The sequence below is a fragment of the Arachis ipaensis genome, chromosome B07 (genome assembly GCF_000816755.2).
Source record: "Arachis ipaensis cultivar K30076 chromosome B07, Araip1.1, whole genome shotgun sequence".
NCBI lineage: Eukaryota > Viridiplantae > Streptophyta > Magnoliopsida > Fabales > Fabaceae > Arachis > Arachis ipaensis.
The window spans coordinates 34,665,584-34,680,095 of NC_029791.2; the positions used below are offsets into that span (position 1 = coordinate 34,665,584).

A 14,512-nucleotide genomic window follows, 5' to 3' on the forward strand; every position below is an offset into this window, starting at 1 on the left:
AGTTGCACCTACCTTCAACTCGTGGCACCTTCAGTCCTTCACAATTGACGGCAACTAGTCAACTACCAGTCCACTACGCAAATAGAACGACAATCTGTCCGTCAGATTGAATGAATGGCAGGCAATATTAGTTTGAATAGAAAAACTTACTATTTTTACTATCGAATCTTTAAAATGCCAATAAAATTATCCATTATAAAATAAAATTAATATTACATTTATAAAAAAGATATATTCAATAAAAATATTCAAATTCTAAATTTTTATTAATTTAAAAAAATTAAATTATCTCTTATCTCTTTTATCATTTTTAAATTTTGAGAACTATCTTCATTTTTTTTTGTCTATTATCAATTTATCATTCATTATTATGATATTATCATAGTCAACATCAATACCATTCTATTATCATCTTACCACCATCATCATTTTTCTGGATTTTAAGATGGTTGAATTTTATACATTACAAAAACAAATTCACACTTCAAATTAAATTTGGATCTCTAAAATTTTTGATTGAATAATACGTAAATTATTAATTATTAAGATCCGATTCAGATTTCAGCTCTGGAAAACTCGAAGTAAGGATTAAAAATGAAAAAAGAAGAGTTGAAGAAGCTAATATGTTTAGAATCTTATGATAAACTAATCTACTTATGAAAATAATTTCTTCTAAATATAATTGAAGATTAAGATCGCAATTTCTCAAAAATATGACGGACTAAATTATCGTTTTATTTTGTTCCAGTTTAAAATGTATAATATTTGAAGAAAATAAAGGCTAATTATAAAAAAAGAATATTAATAAATTTTATAAATAATTAAAAATAAAATATATTAATATATATACATAAATAATTAAACAATATCACATCCTAAAAGCAATAACATCATATGCATGTCCGAAATTGACAATGAATCTATATAAATCGAAGCAAGTCCAATAACATGTTACTTGGGCTAATATACATCTGGCTCTCGTACACCACTACGTCACTGCCAGGAATTCCGACAAAATAATCACTAAACCCACCACCACCATCTCTGCCACCTCCATCACCACCACTTAACCAACATCCCCATCAACACCTCCTCCACCCCACCACCGCCATCACCTCCTCCATAACCACCACCTGTTCCACCATCATGTCCTCCATCATGGCCTCCGCCACCTCCTCCATAACCACCACCCATACCACCATCATCTCCACCATAATGTCCTTTGCCACCTCCTTTATATATATCCACCACTCATCCCACAATCATGTCCTCCGCCACTACGGTCATCGCCGCCATCATCTCCACCATCATCCTCACCATCATTACCATTGTCACCACCATCATCCACTACAACAAATCTGGCAGATAGCGGCGGTTGCTGGAACCGTTTAGCGGCGGGTCAGCTAAACATATCGCGGCGGTTTAATGAAACGCCGGAAGATGGGGCGCGGCAAAACGGATAGCGGCGGTTTTCTTCAACCGCTGGAATAACCGCCGCGAAATGAAACTTGAGTTTTGCGGCGGTTATTACCCGCCGCAATATGTGGATAGTTAATTTTATTTTTCAATTTGCGGCGGTAACCGCCGCTAAATGCTAGTGTTTTGAAAACGACGTTCTTATATCACGAAAATAGACAATATTACTGTTTTGCGGCGGTTAAAACTGCCGCTAAATTCGAATTTTCCATTAAAATTTTAGATTTTCTATTATTTTTCCTCTTTTGAAAAAGTATGTTTATTAACCTTAAATTTTTTTTCTTTTCAATTAATTTAAAGAAATTGCAACCAAGTAAAACAGCTCAATTAACATAGCAAACCAAATTAAATATATGCAAACATAACATATATAATGAAATTGTCATAACATCATCCAAAATAAAATAAGAATGCTTAAGTTGAAGAAAATAAGCATAAATCACTAAACCAACTTAAATGCATAAATATCTAAGAACATTGATTGAAATTCAAAATTTTTGTTACGGGTCGTGATTGGCAGATGAAAATGGCCCTGCGCATGCCGAGTCCGGTGTACCGCCCAAAAAAGCCAGCTCTGCAGCAACCTCAGCGGGCCAATTACCTCCTTGATGTTGGACTAGATATCCCAAGACCTTATGTATCGACTGTCTCTTCACTTGCTCTTCTTCTAGCTTAGCCGTCAATTTCGCAATCCTCCTCTCGTACTCTTCATTGGGCCCTGCAGAACTCGACGGTTGTCCAGCAATGTTACCAAAGACTTGGGTGGGACATGGTCCAGTACCTAGGGCACGAACTCGTCCTAGGTGCTCCTTTCCGAGAACTTGTGCTAGCGAATCATTTTGTGAAAGGTGCCTAGAGGATCCATCCTGCCTCTCAACATTCGAAATTGCTTCCTACAAATATACAACACATTGGAAAGGCATGAGTTAACAGTAGCACGATATATACAGTAAACTAAGTTGCTTGAAATTTTCAAACATGACTCACACTAACAACACGTACATCGGGATGAATATACGAGCCATCTTTTTTCTTATGAGTCATGATAAACAACTCTCCTCTACCAACGCACCTTCCTTGCTCTTTCTCCTACATCGTTGATATCGACATAATTTAGTAAACAATAACAACATACTCAGGAAGATTAATCAAAATCTTAATAAATAATGATGACTTATTACCACTTCATCTTTTTTTCTTGCCAATGTTTTGGAGCCCCCAGTATGTGTGTAAAGTTGCTTGCTCTGATTTAAAGCATTCTGTTTACACTTTTTCTATGAACAAATAACAGAACAAATGTAAATGAGAAAGATAGATGTTGATTATAAAATGTAAGGGGAGTAATATGTATACACATGTATATTTTTGTGGAAATAATAAAATATACCAAGGCTTACCATTGTTTCTTCCTTCTGGCGATAGTCAATGAACTTTTTCCATTCATTTTCTTCTATTCCTTTCGGGCGATGCTCAAGATTTTCCTCATAAGTCCTTATTTCTTTGTAACACCTATGATACAAGTGGTGCCTTGTATCCTTCCAGTTCTTTCCTATCCTCTTCATAATATTGTGCTTTATTTTTCTTCCGGCATTGTTCTCATAATGAAAGACCCACTGCAATTAGTTGAAGAAATGCCACAACCATTACAGTTGAAGAAATGCCACAACCATTACAGGCTAATTTAAATTGTTAAAGTATGACACTCAAATCCAGTACAAGCAGTCGCAATTACGTATAAATGAGAATTGCTTAAATAATGATGTGAAAAACAAAATATGAAAATTTTACGAACCATATAATTTACCCATGCAAAAGCCCTTACCAAAAAAAAATCAAACATTAAAATTGCTTAAATTGTTGAAGCTTAAAGTTGTACCTTAATCATGTCGTAAGCATATTCCTTCTTAGCTTTGTTCACATATACTTCCAACTTTCTGCATATATGGGGAACTGGGAATAATCCGCACCCAAACTCCCTAAGAAACCACTGAATAATCCAGCTGCCTGACCAATCGGTTGTAGCTCTTTGTTAAATAGGAGTACTATCTTTGTATTGGAAGGGAGTGCTATAGCCTCCCTCACACTCAGCCTAGAAGCTTTTCTCACACCGTCCTCTAAGAAATGTATGGGACACAAAATTACATATAATCATTGCAAAAAATGAAAATAGAAGTAAAAGACTTTAAAGATAACTGTTTACGAAATTAGGATGAAAAAAAGTTTACTAATAACAGTAACTTCCCAAAAATCTGTATCTCTGCATTTCCCGTTTTGGTACTGACGTTCGACTTCTTGGGCAGCAAACAAGTCGTCAATGTGGTCATCAAATGACGGAACTTCATCTGCCTCTGGGTCGTAATCCTCATCCTCTAATTCATGATCCGCCACTTCCGCGTGATGCCGAGTCTCTAATTGTTCTGTGGGAGTTTGAGGATCATCAGCACTGCTCGACTGCGCAATCCTATGATCGATGCGCGGTGCACGAAACGATCCGTTGATACGGGTTGCCAGAGCTCTATTAGCTGAGGACGAAATCGGAGGAACCCTATCACGTGGTTGCTCACGTGATGTCTGAGCTCCTCTAGTCATGGACCCAATCTTAAGGCAATATGAAAGCATTTAGAATTATATTCTAGAGAAAGAATTAATATTGAGAATTAATTTAATTCATAAACTAATCATTTTGCTGGGAGAAAAATTAACATGGTTCAATTAAAGAAATTGAAGGATAACTAATTTTCACATAAGGTTACATCAAGAAATGTTAACCACAAACACTAACCGTTGTCTCTTCAGTTCCGGCATTAGTTCCGGCATCTTTCGGGGGTTCCCGTATAATGTTGTATCGTGGTTTCCTAGGCATCGTTACAAACTTTGACAAAAAACAATATTACTAGACAAATGAAAAGCGCAACGTAAAAAGAAATAGAGAAGGCAAACTATACCCCAAAATTAGAAAATAAAAAATTATGAAATCTATATAGAACACTATAAGGCACATTACATGATACATCATAGGTGGATAAAATATTAGAATTTATTTTGTTTTTTGAATAATTTAAATTTTTAATCAATTAAGTCTAATTAAATTAGTTTAACATAAAAAACATTAATTAGTTTTAATATTAGTTCAAGTCTTATAATTTAATAAGATTAATGACTGGTTTACAAATAAATTTGATTGTGTCATAAAAGCATATGTATATCAAATTAATTCTTGACCTGGTAAGTAAAAACACTTTAATAAGTGAAAGATTATTTATTATCAAAAGCCAATAATTAAGCTTGACAAACTGCTACTAATATCCTACATTGGATATTTATTAATGGAATAAATAAACAAATAATAGTAGTAGTTTATAATATTATAATAAATAGATAGATGAGTTGTTATATTGAGGTGGGTTCCCTATATTGAATGCAAGAAATTAATCTGTTTGATAAATTGACTTAGAAATAGGAGGAGATCACAACAATATTTGACAAATTGACTTAATGTTAATTATTTCAAATAATTTGTTTTTTTATTTTCAAATCACTTTTAAATTTGTATAACACAATGTATCACTGTTCCTTTATTGTTGCACCAAATCTGTTATGAAGTTACGGGATTAAACTAAAACAAGTTAACTATTGCTTTTTTAAAAAAGTAAACTGAACCACCTGCATAATTTAAATGGACTTAAACTGTTAGGTTAACAAAAAAATAGAGAATATTGGTTTAATTTCAAATGTTTGTTGAAATAATCATTTATAAAAATCTGTGATTCTCAAAGGTATATAAACGTGCTTATTGAATTAAATAAACTTAACTAATAAGCAATACAATCAGTTTAAACACGTTCAGCACAAATTATTTCTGAAGCCAAACTCACCTATCTGGTTCTCCTCTTTTTGGGTTTCTATTTTAATATTTTTTTATATGCTATCTTGAACTATTTCACATTAAATTATTTTGATTTCTCACGATGACACTCAGTTTTGTTTTTCAGTTTGTTGAAGTCCTTAATTTTCACACCAAAAGCCAATTATTTGGATCTTTAACCAGGTAAGTAACATTGTTTTTCTGCATCTTATGTATGTACTATCTGAAACCTTTTTTTATATAGTTTTATTAATTTCAGTCTAAATCAAAATAAATGTCCCTTGAAAAATTAAATCTTTAACCGAAAAAAGTATACAACTAAAAAACCTGTTCACAATAGCATATAAAAATTAACAAAATTCACAAAATCTGATACCATTCATGATCAGTACCTTAACCCAGTAGCTCAAACAATATTATCAACAACAAATTAAGAGAATAAATCAAGCAAAAAGTCAATATCAATTTTTTCAAAAAGTGCTTAATGCTGAATAGATGACCAGAGGTAGGGACATAGAGACATCAGAAAAATACTCAACAATATTACTATGGCAATCTCAGCAACTCACAATACTCAGAAAATAACAAAATCTCAGCAACTTAATATCAGTGAACTATCCCAGTAACTCAATCAGTAATTCATTATTATTAAGAACATATCAACAAAACAAGAAAAACCAAACTCAAGAAGCAATCTTTAAGCTAACCAGAGGAAGAGACAGAGAGACAGAGAGCGAGTATGATGGCGACAAAGAACGAGCTCGACGGCAATGGCGAGTAGAAGAGAGACCTCGACGGCGATGGTGAGGATAAGAGAGAACTCGGCGCTTACGACAAGGACAAGAGTGAACTCGGCGACGACGACGAAGAGTAGAGAGACCTCGACAACGGCGACGGTGAGGAATCTTCAACCCTGCTATCGATGACCAGACCACGCCGACGAACATAGATCCAAACCCAATCGGCGATGAAGTTGACGCGGTGCTGCAGGGCGGTGGGGGCTGCGGTGGTTGCGCTGGGCGATGGCTGCGGTACGGGGTTAAGAGAGTGCAGTGGCTGCTAGGGTTTGTGGGTAGTCCATTAGGTTTAGGAGTTTTTTTATTCCATCTGGCCGGTGATTTTTATTCCGTATAATCTTCCACCCTGGCTTTGCATGAAGCAGACATCCTTCATTATATCCACGCTTATTCCTGGGCCGAAAATGCCAGGTAATGACATAGATGTTTATCTTCAGCCCTTGATAGATGAGTTGAAGCAATTATGGGATGGCGTCGAAACGTATGATGCCAAAGAGGGAAACACTTTCAAGATGTGTGCAGCACTGATGTGGACTATTAGTGACTTTCCGGGACTGGAAAACCTATCTGGCTAGAATACGCACAGTGGGTTAGCTTGTCCTACGTATAACTTGGATGCTAAGCTACAGCAGCTGAAAGACAGTCAGAAATGGTGCTACATGGGCCATCGACGCTTTTTGAATCAGGGACACAAATACATACTAGACCGGAATAGATTTGATGGGCAGGTCGAAGGTAGAGATCCACCAAAAAAGTTATCCAGAACAGATGTATTGAGGCAACAGTCTAATATGCACGTTTCATTTGGGAAGATATCAACTACGACATCCAAAAAAAGACGCAATACTCAGGATGTGGATGAAGATGACTCACATTAGAAGAAGAAGAGTGTTTTCTTTGACCTCCCGTACTGGGAGGATCAGATGTTGCGTCATAACCTTGATGTGATGCATATAGAAAAAAACGTGTGTGACAATGTGGTCTTCACTATCTTAAACGATAGCGGCAAATCAAAAGACAATCTTAAAGCTCGCAAAGATTTACAATGCATGGGCATAAGGCCTGAATTATGGCTGGGGGAAGGTGGTAAATATCCTTCTGCAATATTTGCAATGTCGAATTCACAGAGGGATGTATTCCTGAAGACTTTGCAGAATGTGGTCTTTCCAGATGGTTACTCTAGCAATGTTTCTCGTTGTGTTGATTTGCGACAGCGCAAGTTATCTAGGTTGAAAAGTCATGACTGCCATATTCTGATGGAACAGTTACTCCCAATTTTGGTGAAGAATGCACTACCGAGTCCGGTGTCCAATGTGATTGCAAATTTGTCATCTTTTTTCCGAGAACTTTGTGGGAAAGCCATAAACCCTATGCAGCTTGTTGAGCTTCAGAATCATGTTGTGCAAACCCTGTGTCAGATGGAAATGATTTTCCCTCCATCATTCTTCACTGTCATGGTTCACCTCACGGTGCATCTCGTTGATGAGGTTACTCTTGGTGGACCAATACATTATAGGTAGATGTATCCAATAAAAAGGTTATCTTGCTGATAAACCCCTTTAGTACACTCAGTTGAATTAATTGTGTATATATTGAGCGTTTTATTGTATCTATATAAAAGGTATTTAGGACGTCTGAAGCAATATATTCGTAATAGGGCACAACTAGAAGGCTCAATTGCAGAAGGCTATTTATATGAGGAAATCCTTACTTTCTGTTTTAGATATTTGGATAATATTGAGACTAGAATCAACCGACCAGGGCGAGTTGATGATGAGCCCGTTGATGTTCTTCATACTTCAGGGAAAAGTATGTTTCCAACTATTGGAAAGGCATTAGGGGCTGTTTTGCATTTCGAACTCACTCCAATAGAAAAATATCAAGCTCATCATCATGTGCTAGTCAACTGCGATGTCGTGGTTCCGTTCGTTGAGTAAGTATACACATGTATTTCTAAAACACCAATATAACTCTTTTCTCAAAGTGACTACTTGGATTAATTTTCTTTTCTCCCATAAAGTACATTTAGGGAAAAGACAAAGCGAAGCTTGCGTCATCAGACAAGGTCGCAAGCTAAGATAGATAGTGTCGTCCATGCAGAATTTCCTCAGTGGTTCAAGCATGAGGTTGACAAAATTCTAACCTGAACATTGTGTTTTTAGCCTGGAATTAGTACTATATGAAAACCGATTTTAATCTAAAGCATGAATGTTATGTGGTTCTAGATTCCTATGGAAAGTACGCTTCATTCGAAAGACTTGAAGTTGCTTGCGTGTGGTCCCATGATTCAGGCAAGACGTTTTGGGACGTACAATGTTAACGGGTACAAGTTTAGAACTATCACAAAGGAAAATGGGATGAAAACACAAAATAGTGAAGTATATGTATCATCTAATATAAGAAGTTATGCAAGCATGCGTGACAATAGAGTAGCTGTTGGTGGTGTTCCGTATTACGAAAAAAATTGTAGACATAATTGAATTGAATTATAGTTGTTCCTTCACGGTGGTATTGTTCAAATGTGTTTGGGCTGATACCACTACCAGTAGAGGCATCAAACAAGACCATTTGGGGCTTACCAGCGTTAATTTATCTCGTACGATACACATTGGTAATCGAGAAGAAGATGAATCGTACATATTGGCATCAGAAGCTCAACTTGTATACTATGTGGATGACGAAGTAGCTAAGGAATGGAGTGTTGTGGTTCATGTGAAACCAAGGGATTTGTATGACATGGGAGAAGAGAATGAAGAAGCTGAAGTTGGTTTTTTTCCACAGCCAGGGTTGAACATATCAGCGGAAGGGGACATTGGAGATTTACTGTTCACAAGGGAGGAAGATATAAAAGACCTTATAGAAAATGCTTCAGAGAATTTCAATGATGTCGCGTAATGCTTATATGAAGCCTTTTAATATAATTTAAAAATGATCTTTCTGTCATTCTCTAAGTTAAATAAACTCAATGTTGTACGTTGTTTTCTTTGGTTACTTTATACTTGTGTAGTTTTTATTTGCAGTTAAATATTTATGTTATTGTGAATTTTCATGAGTAAAAGTAGATTTTTTGTTTCTTTCAACGATTTTAATATGGAGAAGTTAGTTTACGTTAAATCTTTATTCCTTCTATATTAGTTGTTTTTCTTAGGGTTGAATTTTTTATAATCTTGCTATCTATTATGCAATATAATTTCACTAGTGTTACGTTTTGAAAACAATAGTGAACATAACATGACGGTGGAACAGGATCAACAAAAACTGAGGACTTTTCATCATCCTCTGCAAGCACAACAATTGCTACAGAGTTTCTGTTTAAAAAATTTGGCCAAACTACTAACAGGGATGATGGTAATTGTCAAAAATTTGAGTTTATTTTTAAAATTGTCTTACCATCTTGTAGTTTGGTTTTTTTCTAAGTCAGTATTAAATGACTCCGGAGTTCTCAGTTTCTTCTATGTATACTCAATCTGTTATGTGTATGTTGATATTTTCAGTCTTAGCTGAATATTCCGGAGAAATAGTTCCTAACAGTCTAGATGGAAAAGAGTCTGATTCAGAAGACGATTTAGATGATATCTCCTCTGTCGCAGTTGACAGATCCATGCAGTTTGATCCGAATAAGGTTCCGGAAGAAGACAACAAAACTTTAGAAGACCAACAAGATAAACAAGATGATATACATGTTAAGAAAAGGTGCTTTGATCTGAATAAAATGCGATGGTATGGAGATGAAATATCAGATCCTCTAAAACGTGAAGCCCATAGATTCATAACAGAGTATTTTTCACCAGGTCAATACGATGTTGGAGAGAAATTTTGATCTTTTATTATGACAGTTACACTGATTTCCTTAGTTTAATGATTTGGGTTGCCGTTGTACATTTTATCTACTTTTAGAGTTTCTTGATTTAGGTTTAGTAAGGCATAACTTTAAAAAGAAGTAACTTTGATTTATGCTCTCTGGAACTTTATTTTAACTTTATAAATTTAGATTATGATTTTATTTTCTTCTTTTACATCCATATTTGAAAGCAAATTTAAATGCCAACAACGTAATCAAGAAAATCTTATTGGTAAATTTGTTCACATGAGTTAACATATATAGCTTATTTAACTTGTGAATTTTTTTTACGTAAAACAAATGTAAAATAAGTGTTACGAGCTTAAGTAACAATGATTCAAACATATGTAGCTTAAGATAATAGTCTTTACTTAACTAGATTATACTCAGATGGTTTATTACAAAAGAAAATATTGCAATATGTAGTAATATGCATTTTGCGGCAGTTTAAACAAAATCGTCGCAAAATATAAAACAATAACTCACCCGGCGGTTTATATAGCAGCGGTTTTTGAAAATATGCTGCTAAATGCATACCTGATTGACATACAGCGGCGGTTCGAGAAAAACTGCCGCTAAATGCCGACCTGATTGCTGCACCAACCCCGAACCGCGCTGGTTGTCATTTCGCGGCGGTTTTACAAAATTGCCGCAAAATTTTCGTCGCTATCTGCCGGATTTGTTGTAGTGATCATCATCCTTTCCGCTTCTCCCTCTACGTCAAGCTCTACCTCAACCCTACCCATCCCTCCCTGTCGGCCACGACCATTAGCTCCTCTACCGTCTTGACCCCTACCCTCTAATGCATCAATCGCATCGTCTAGCCACCTCTACTCATGCTGACTCGAACGTGTCCCAACACGACATCTATCTGGGACATCAGGCACCTGATCCATATCAAGAACCTATCCTAGAACTCTCTACATTACCTCGGCCGGGATTGCAACTACCTTGGGATCATCGAGGAAGAGCTCAGGCAACAAGAATCTCCTGCCATGCTCATGCCACCACTTCAAGTACGCATGTAATGGTCCCGGATTTGGAACAACATCAAATCATAACACATGCGGCACTCTGTTGGTCCAATGAATGTGCTAACTCTTTAAGGTACTAAAAAACTAACGATCTCCATCTCAGTCATCCTTCAACATCAAAAAATCAATATCGACTGTTGTCGAGGGTCGATGCTGTACTCCACCAAGCTGTGGTAGCACCCGATCCACCTAATGCCACTCTATGACAGTAAAGTAGATCAATGCTATTGCATCCCTCCATAACGCCATATGTCGTGGCTCTAGTACCTCGGGATACACCACTTGAATGACATCAGGTGAGCTATATATCATCCACGTGAACTGTGAATAGAAATAATTATGATGTCATCAAAAACAGTAAAATTCACAAAATAACATTAACGATAAATATATTAAAAGACTAAATACTCACATCCCCAGCCTGAAGTACATCTATCTTGAGCCTCCAATACGCGACTCGACTCTCCTTCTTACTCAATGTTCACTGATAACCTGACCACCTGTGACCCACGACATTTTATTAACAACAGAAATAACCCATAAAAAATATTAACAAACATATCATAAATAAATAGCAAGTACCTCGAGGCCAATGGCCAATGAAAGGCGTTAAATCCATCAGGCATAAAACTAGAAAACTATCAGAAGATCCATGACTAAAGGAGTTGCAATGGACCGGCTAATTTTACCATGTTCCTGTTGGCCACATGGCACATGCATCGGTATAAACATGATAGAGCAACAAATTTCCAACTGTATCGACCCATGTCCTATAGCCTGGCTGCGTAGGGGAGCCAACTAATGTGAAGACGTGTACCAGACTTGTCACCAAAGAGTTGGGTCGATAACAGCATTATGATATATGCTCGGGCATACCTCCTAATCGTAGCATCGTCTGCGTCCTGAGAAAGCTCACTGAACGTCTTCTGCATCCAAGTGCACTTCACTGTGAATTTGTCGATGCAGTTCGCAACTTAATCTAACATTCATAACTTACAAATTCTAACAGAGCCTCTAATCACCACTCTAACTAATAGTTATATATAATCAATACTTTATATAGCATTCATAGCTTGAAATCTCTAACAAATTACTAAATGACTACTCTAACCACCATTTCTGGTTTAAAAATTCTAATTTCTAACTAACCTTTATAAACAACTACTATAAGTAGCTTAATGCTACTGACATTACTTATCAAACTTGAAAAATTCAATATTCTTTTCATGGATGCTACCAGCAATATGGACAACTCCATTCAACCGATAGATATGATTCGGGTCATCTTCCATTTCTGCAGTTTGAATCTTGTAGTTTTTTTTTCCTCAGTTTTCTTTGGATGTGGCATTTTGGGGTATGGGGATTTGGTGAAATATAATTCAAAACAAGTGAATTCGAATTATATATATATATATACTCAAACCTCAAACCTAATAAATTCGATTTACCACTAGTGGCCATTGCTTATACATCGTTAGTTAGGGTATTAAGTTTTGATTGCCACAAACCACATCTTTATACGTGTATAAGTCCCACTAAATTTCAAGTGATACATCAGTCAGCACTTAGGAATTTAAATACAACAAAGAACAAACATGTCGACCAATCCACCAACAAAAAAATAGTAACAAAAAAGAACAGAGTAAAAGAAATAGCTAAAAGAGGAAAATTTTCTTATATACCCAACTTGCCTTTTTCTTTTATTTCTAAGAAATTTTCCAAAAATAAAACAAATCAAAATTAAAATTCTAGAAATCATATAAATGGGATGAGAAAAAGATCACCTCAAGAAAGCTAAATGTTATTCAATTAACTGAACATTGTTGAATGAGGAAGCAGTGTGCTTTTCACTCAATGGAAATTATACTTCCAATTGGCTCCGTTTGGTAACAAAGACACAAAAGAGTGGACACAGACACAAAGACATAACAACACATAGACATAAACATACACAATTTTTTTATTATATTTGGTATAATATACACAACAATACACTAAATTTCTATTCATATCAAAATATCAAATTTATCCTTATCAGAAACACCACTACCACCACCACCCTCAACATCTACAACCACCACCATCATCAATACCACTATCATCATCATCATCATCTATAATTAACAAAAAATCTTGAAATAAATTTCTTAACAATAGCTATTTGTCTCTCTCAAAAAAGATTGACAGAGGCAACTAGTAATCACAGTAACAATCAACCAAAATTAAAAAAATCAAGAGAATGAGAGAGATGGGGTGACAACAATAGAATGGGAGAAGAAGGCAATGGCAGCTGCAAATTGTTGGAAGGCGATGGTAGTTGTGAAATGGATGAAGACGAGTAGGCACGAGCGTTCCTGTGTCGCGAGGGGTGGGCGTTGTGAAGTGGTGGGCCGCGAGGGGTGGATGACAATGACGCTGAGTTGCTGGGTCGTGAGGGTGGACGATGACGGCTCTGCGACAGCGCGGCGACTTGCTACTCGTGAGGGACGTTGCGACTGTTTAGTAGTGAGTGACAGATCTTGAGGAGTGGCTAAGAGTGACGGCAGCAATGGTGACAGAGGGAGGAGTGATTAAGGGAAGATGATAGAGGCAGAAGAAGAGGGAAGAGGGAAGAAGGAAGAGGGAAGAAAAGAGAGAAAGAAACATTATTAGGGTTTAGGGTTAAAATTGGAATTTAAAGGGAAAAAATCAGTGTCTTGTGTCTATGTCTTAGTGTCTTAGCTTATAGGTGGTACACAAATTTTGTGTATTAATGTCCATCTATGTCATCCCGTGTCCATCAAATTTATGTGTCTCATCAAACCAAACGGAGGATGTGTGTTACCATGTCCATGTCTTAGAGGAATATTGACAGTAACCAAATGCTACGATTCGGATTTTGCACTAACTGCTAACCAAGTGGGGAGATTTTTAGTTGAGTTTTAAACAACCTCCTCTAAATTCTAAAATAATAATTAAAATTTAAAATATTATAGTTAAAAACATATTGTACATTTTATGAATAGGAGAATAGAAAATTCTTTCCTGTCCTAATTCAAAAGTCTTGTTACACATATGACCAGTTTTTCTTTGACTAACTTGGGTTGATCTAACAATTAGCTTACTAGTCTGCTTAAGTAAGTATTGGAAGTTCGATTTCGTCTTATATATGCAGTAACTCATTGACCAACGACAAATCCTTAAATGTAACTCAGATCTGGGACGGATTAGTCCTTAACCTATCGAGTTAAAAAATATCGTGAAAAACAAAAAAAGATATGCTGACATTTTTGCGATAATACCTCCCATCCAAACTAATATAATCATAAATAAAATAAAACACATTGATAAAAAAAAGGAACATTAAAAGGTGAAATAAGGAACATAGCAGTTTTTTAGAAGACTTTTATCAAAAGTAAAAAAAGATGGCCAATGTAAAAATAAGGAACATTAAAAGGTGAAATCAAATTTTGTTTTGATAAGCTAACTAACTCAAGAATAAAAAGGAATATCAGAATAT

General features: G+C 35.9%; 1 protein-coding gene across 1 annotated transcript; it reads right to left on the reverse strand.

Annotated features, from left to right (window-relative positions):
* Window positions 1,057-4,339, reverse strand: LOC107607111. The gene is made up of 11 exons (XM_016309094.1): window positions 4,259-4,339; window positions 3,702-4,074; window positions 3,401-3,590; window positions 3,281-3,293; window positions 2,874-3,089; window positions 2,658-2,750; window positions 2,464-2,565; window positions 2,078-2,369; window positions 1,481-1,594; window positions 1,282-1,347; window positions 1,057-1,232 (listed from the first exon to the last, which is right to left on the reverse strand). The coding sequence occupies exons 1-11, from the start codon at window positions 4,337-4,339 to the stop codon at window positions 1,057-1,059; spliced, it is 1,716 nt and encodes a 571-aa protein (XP_016164580.1).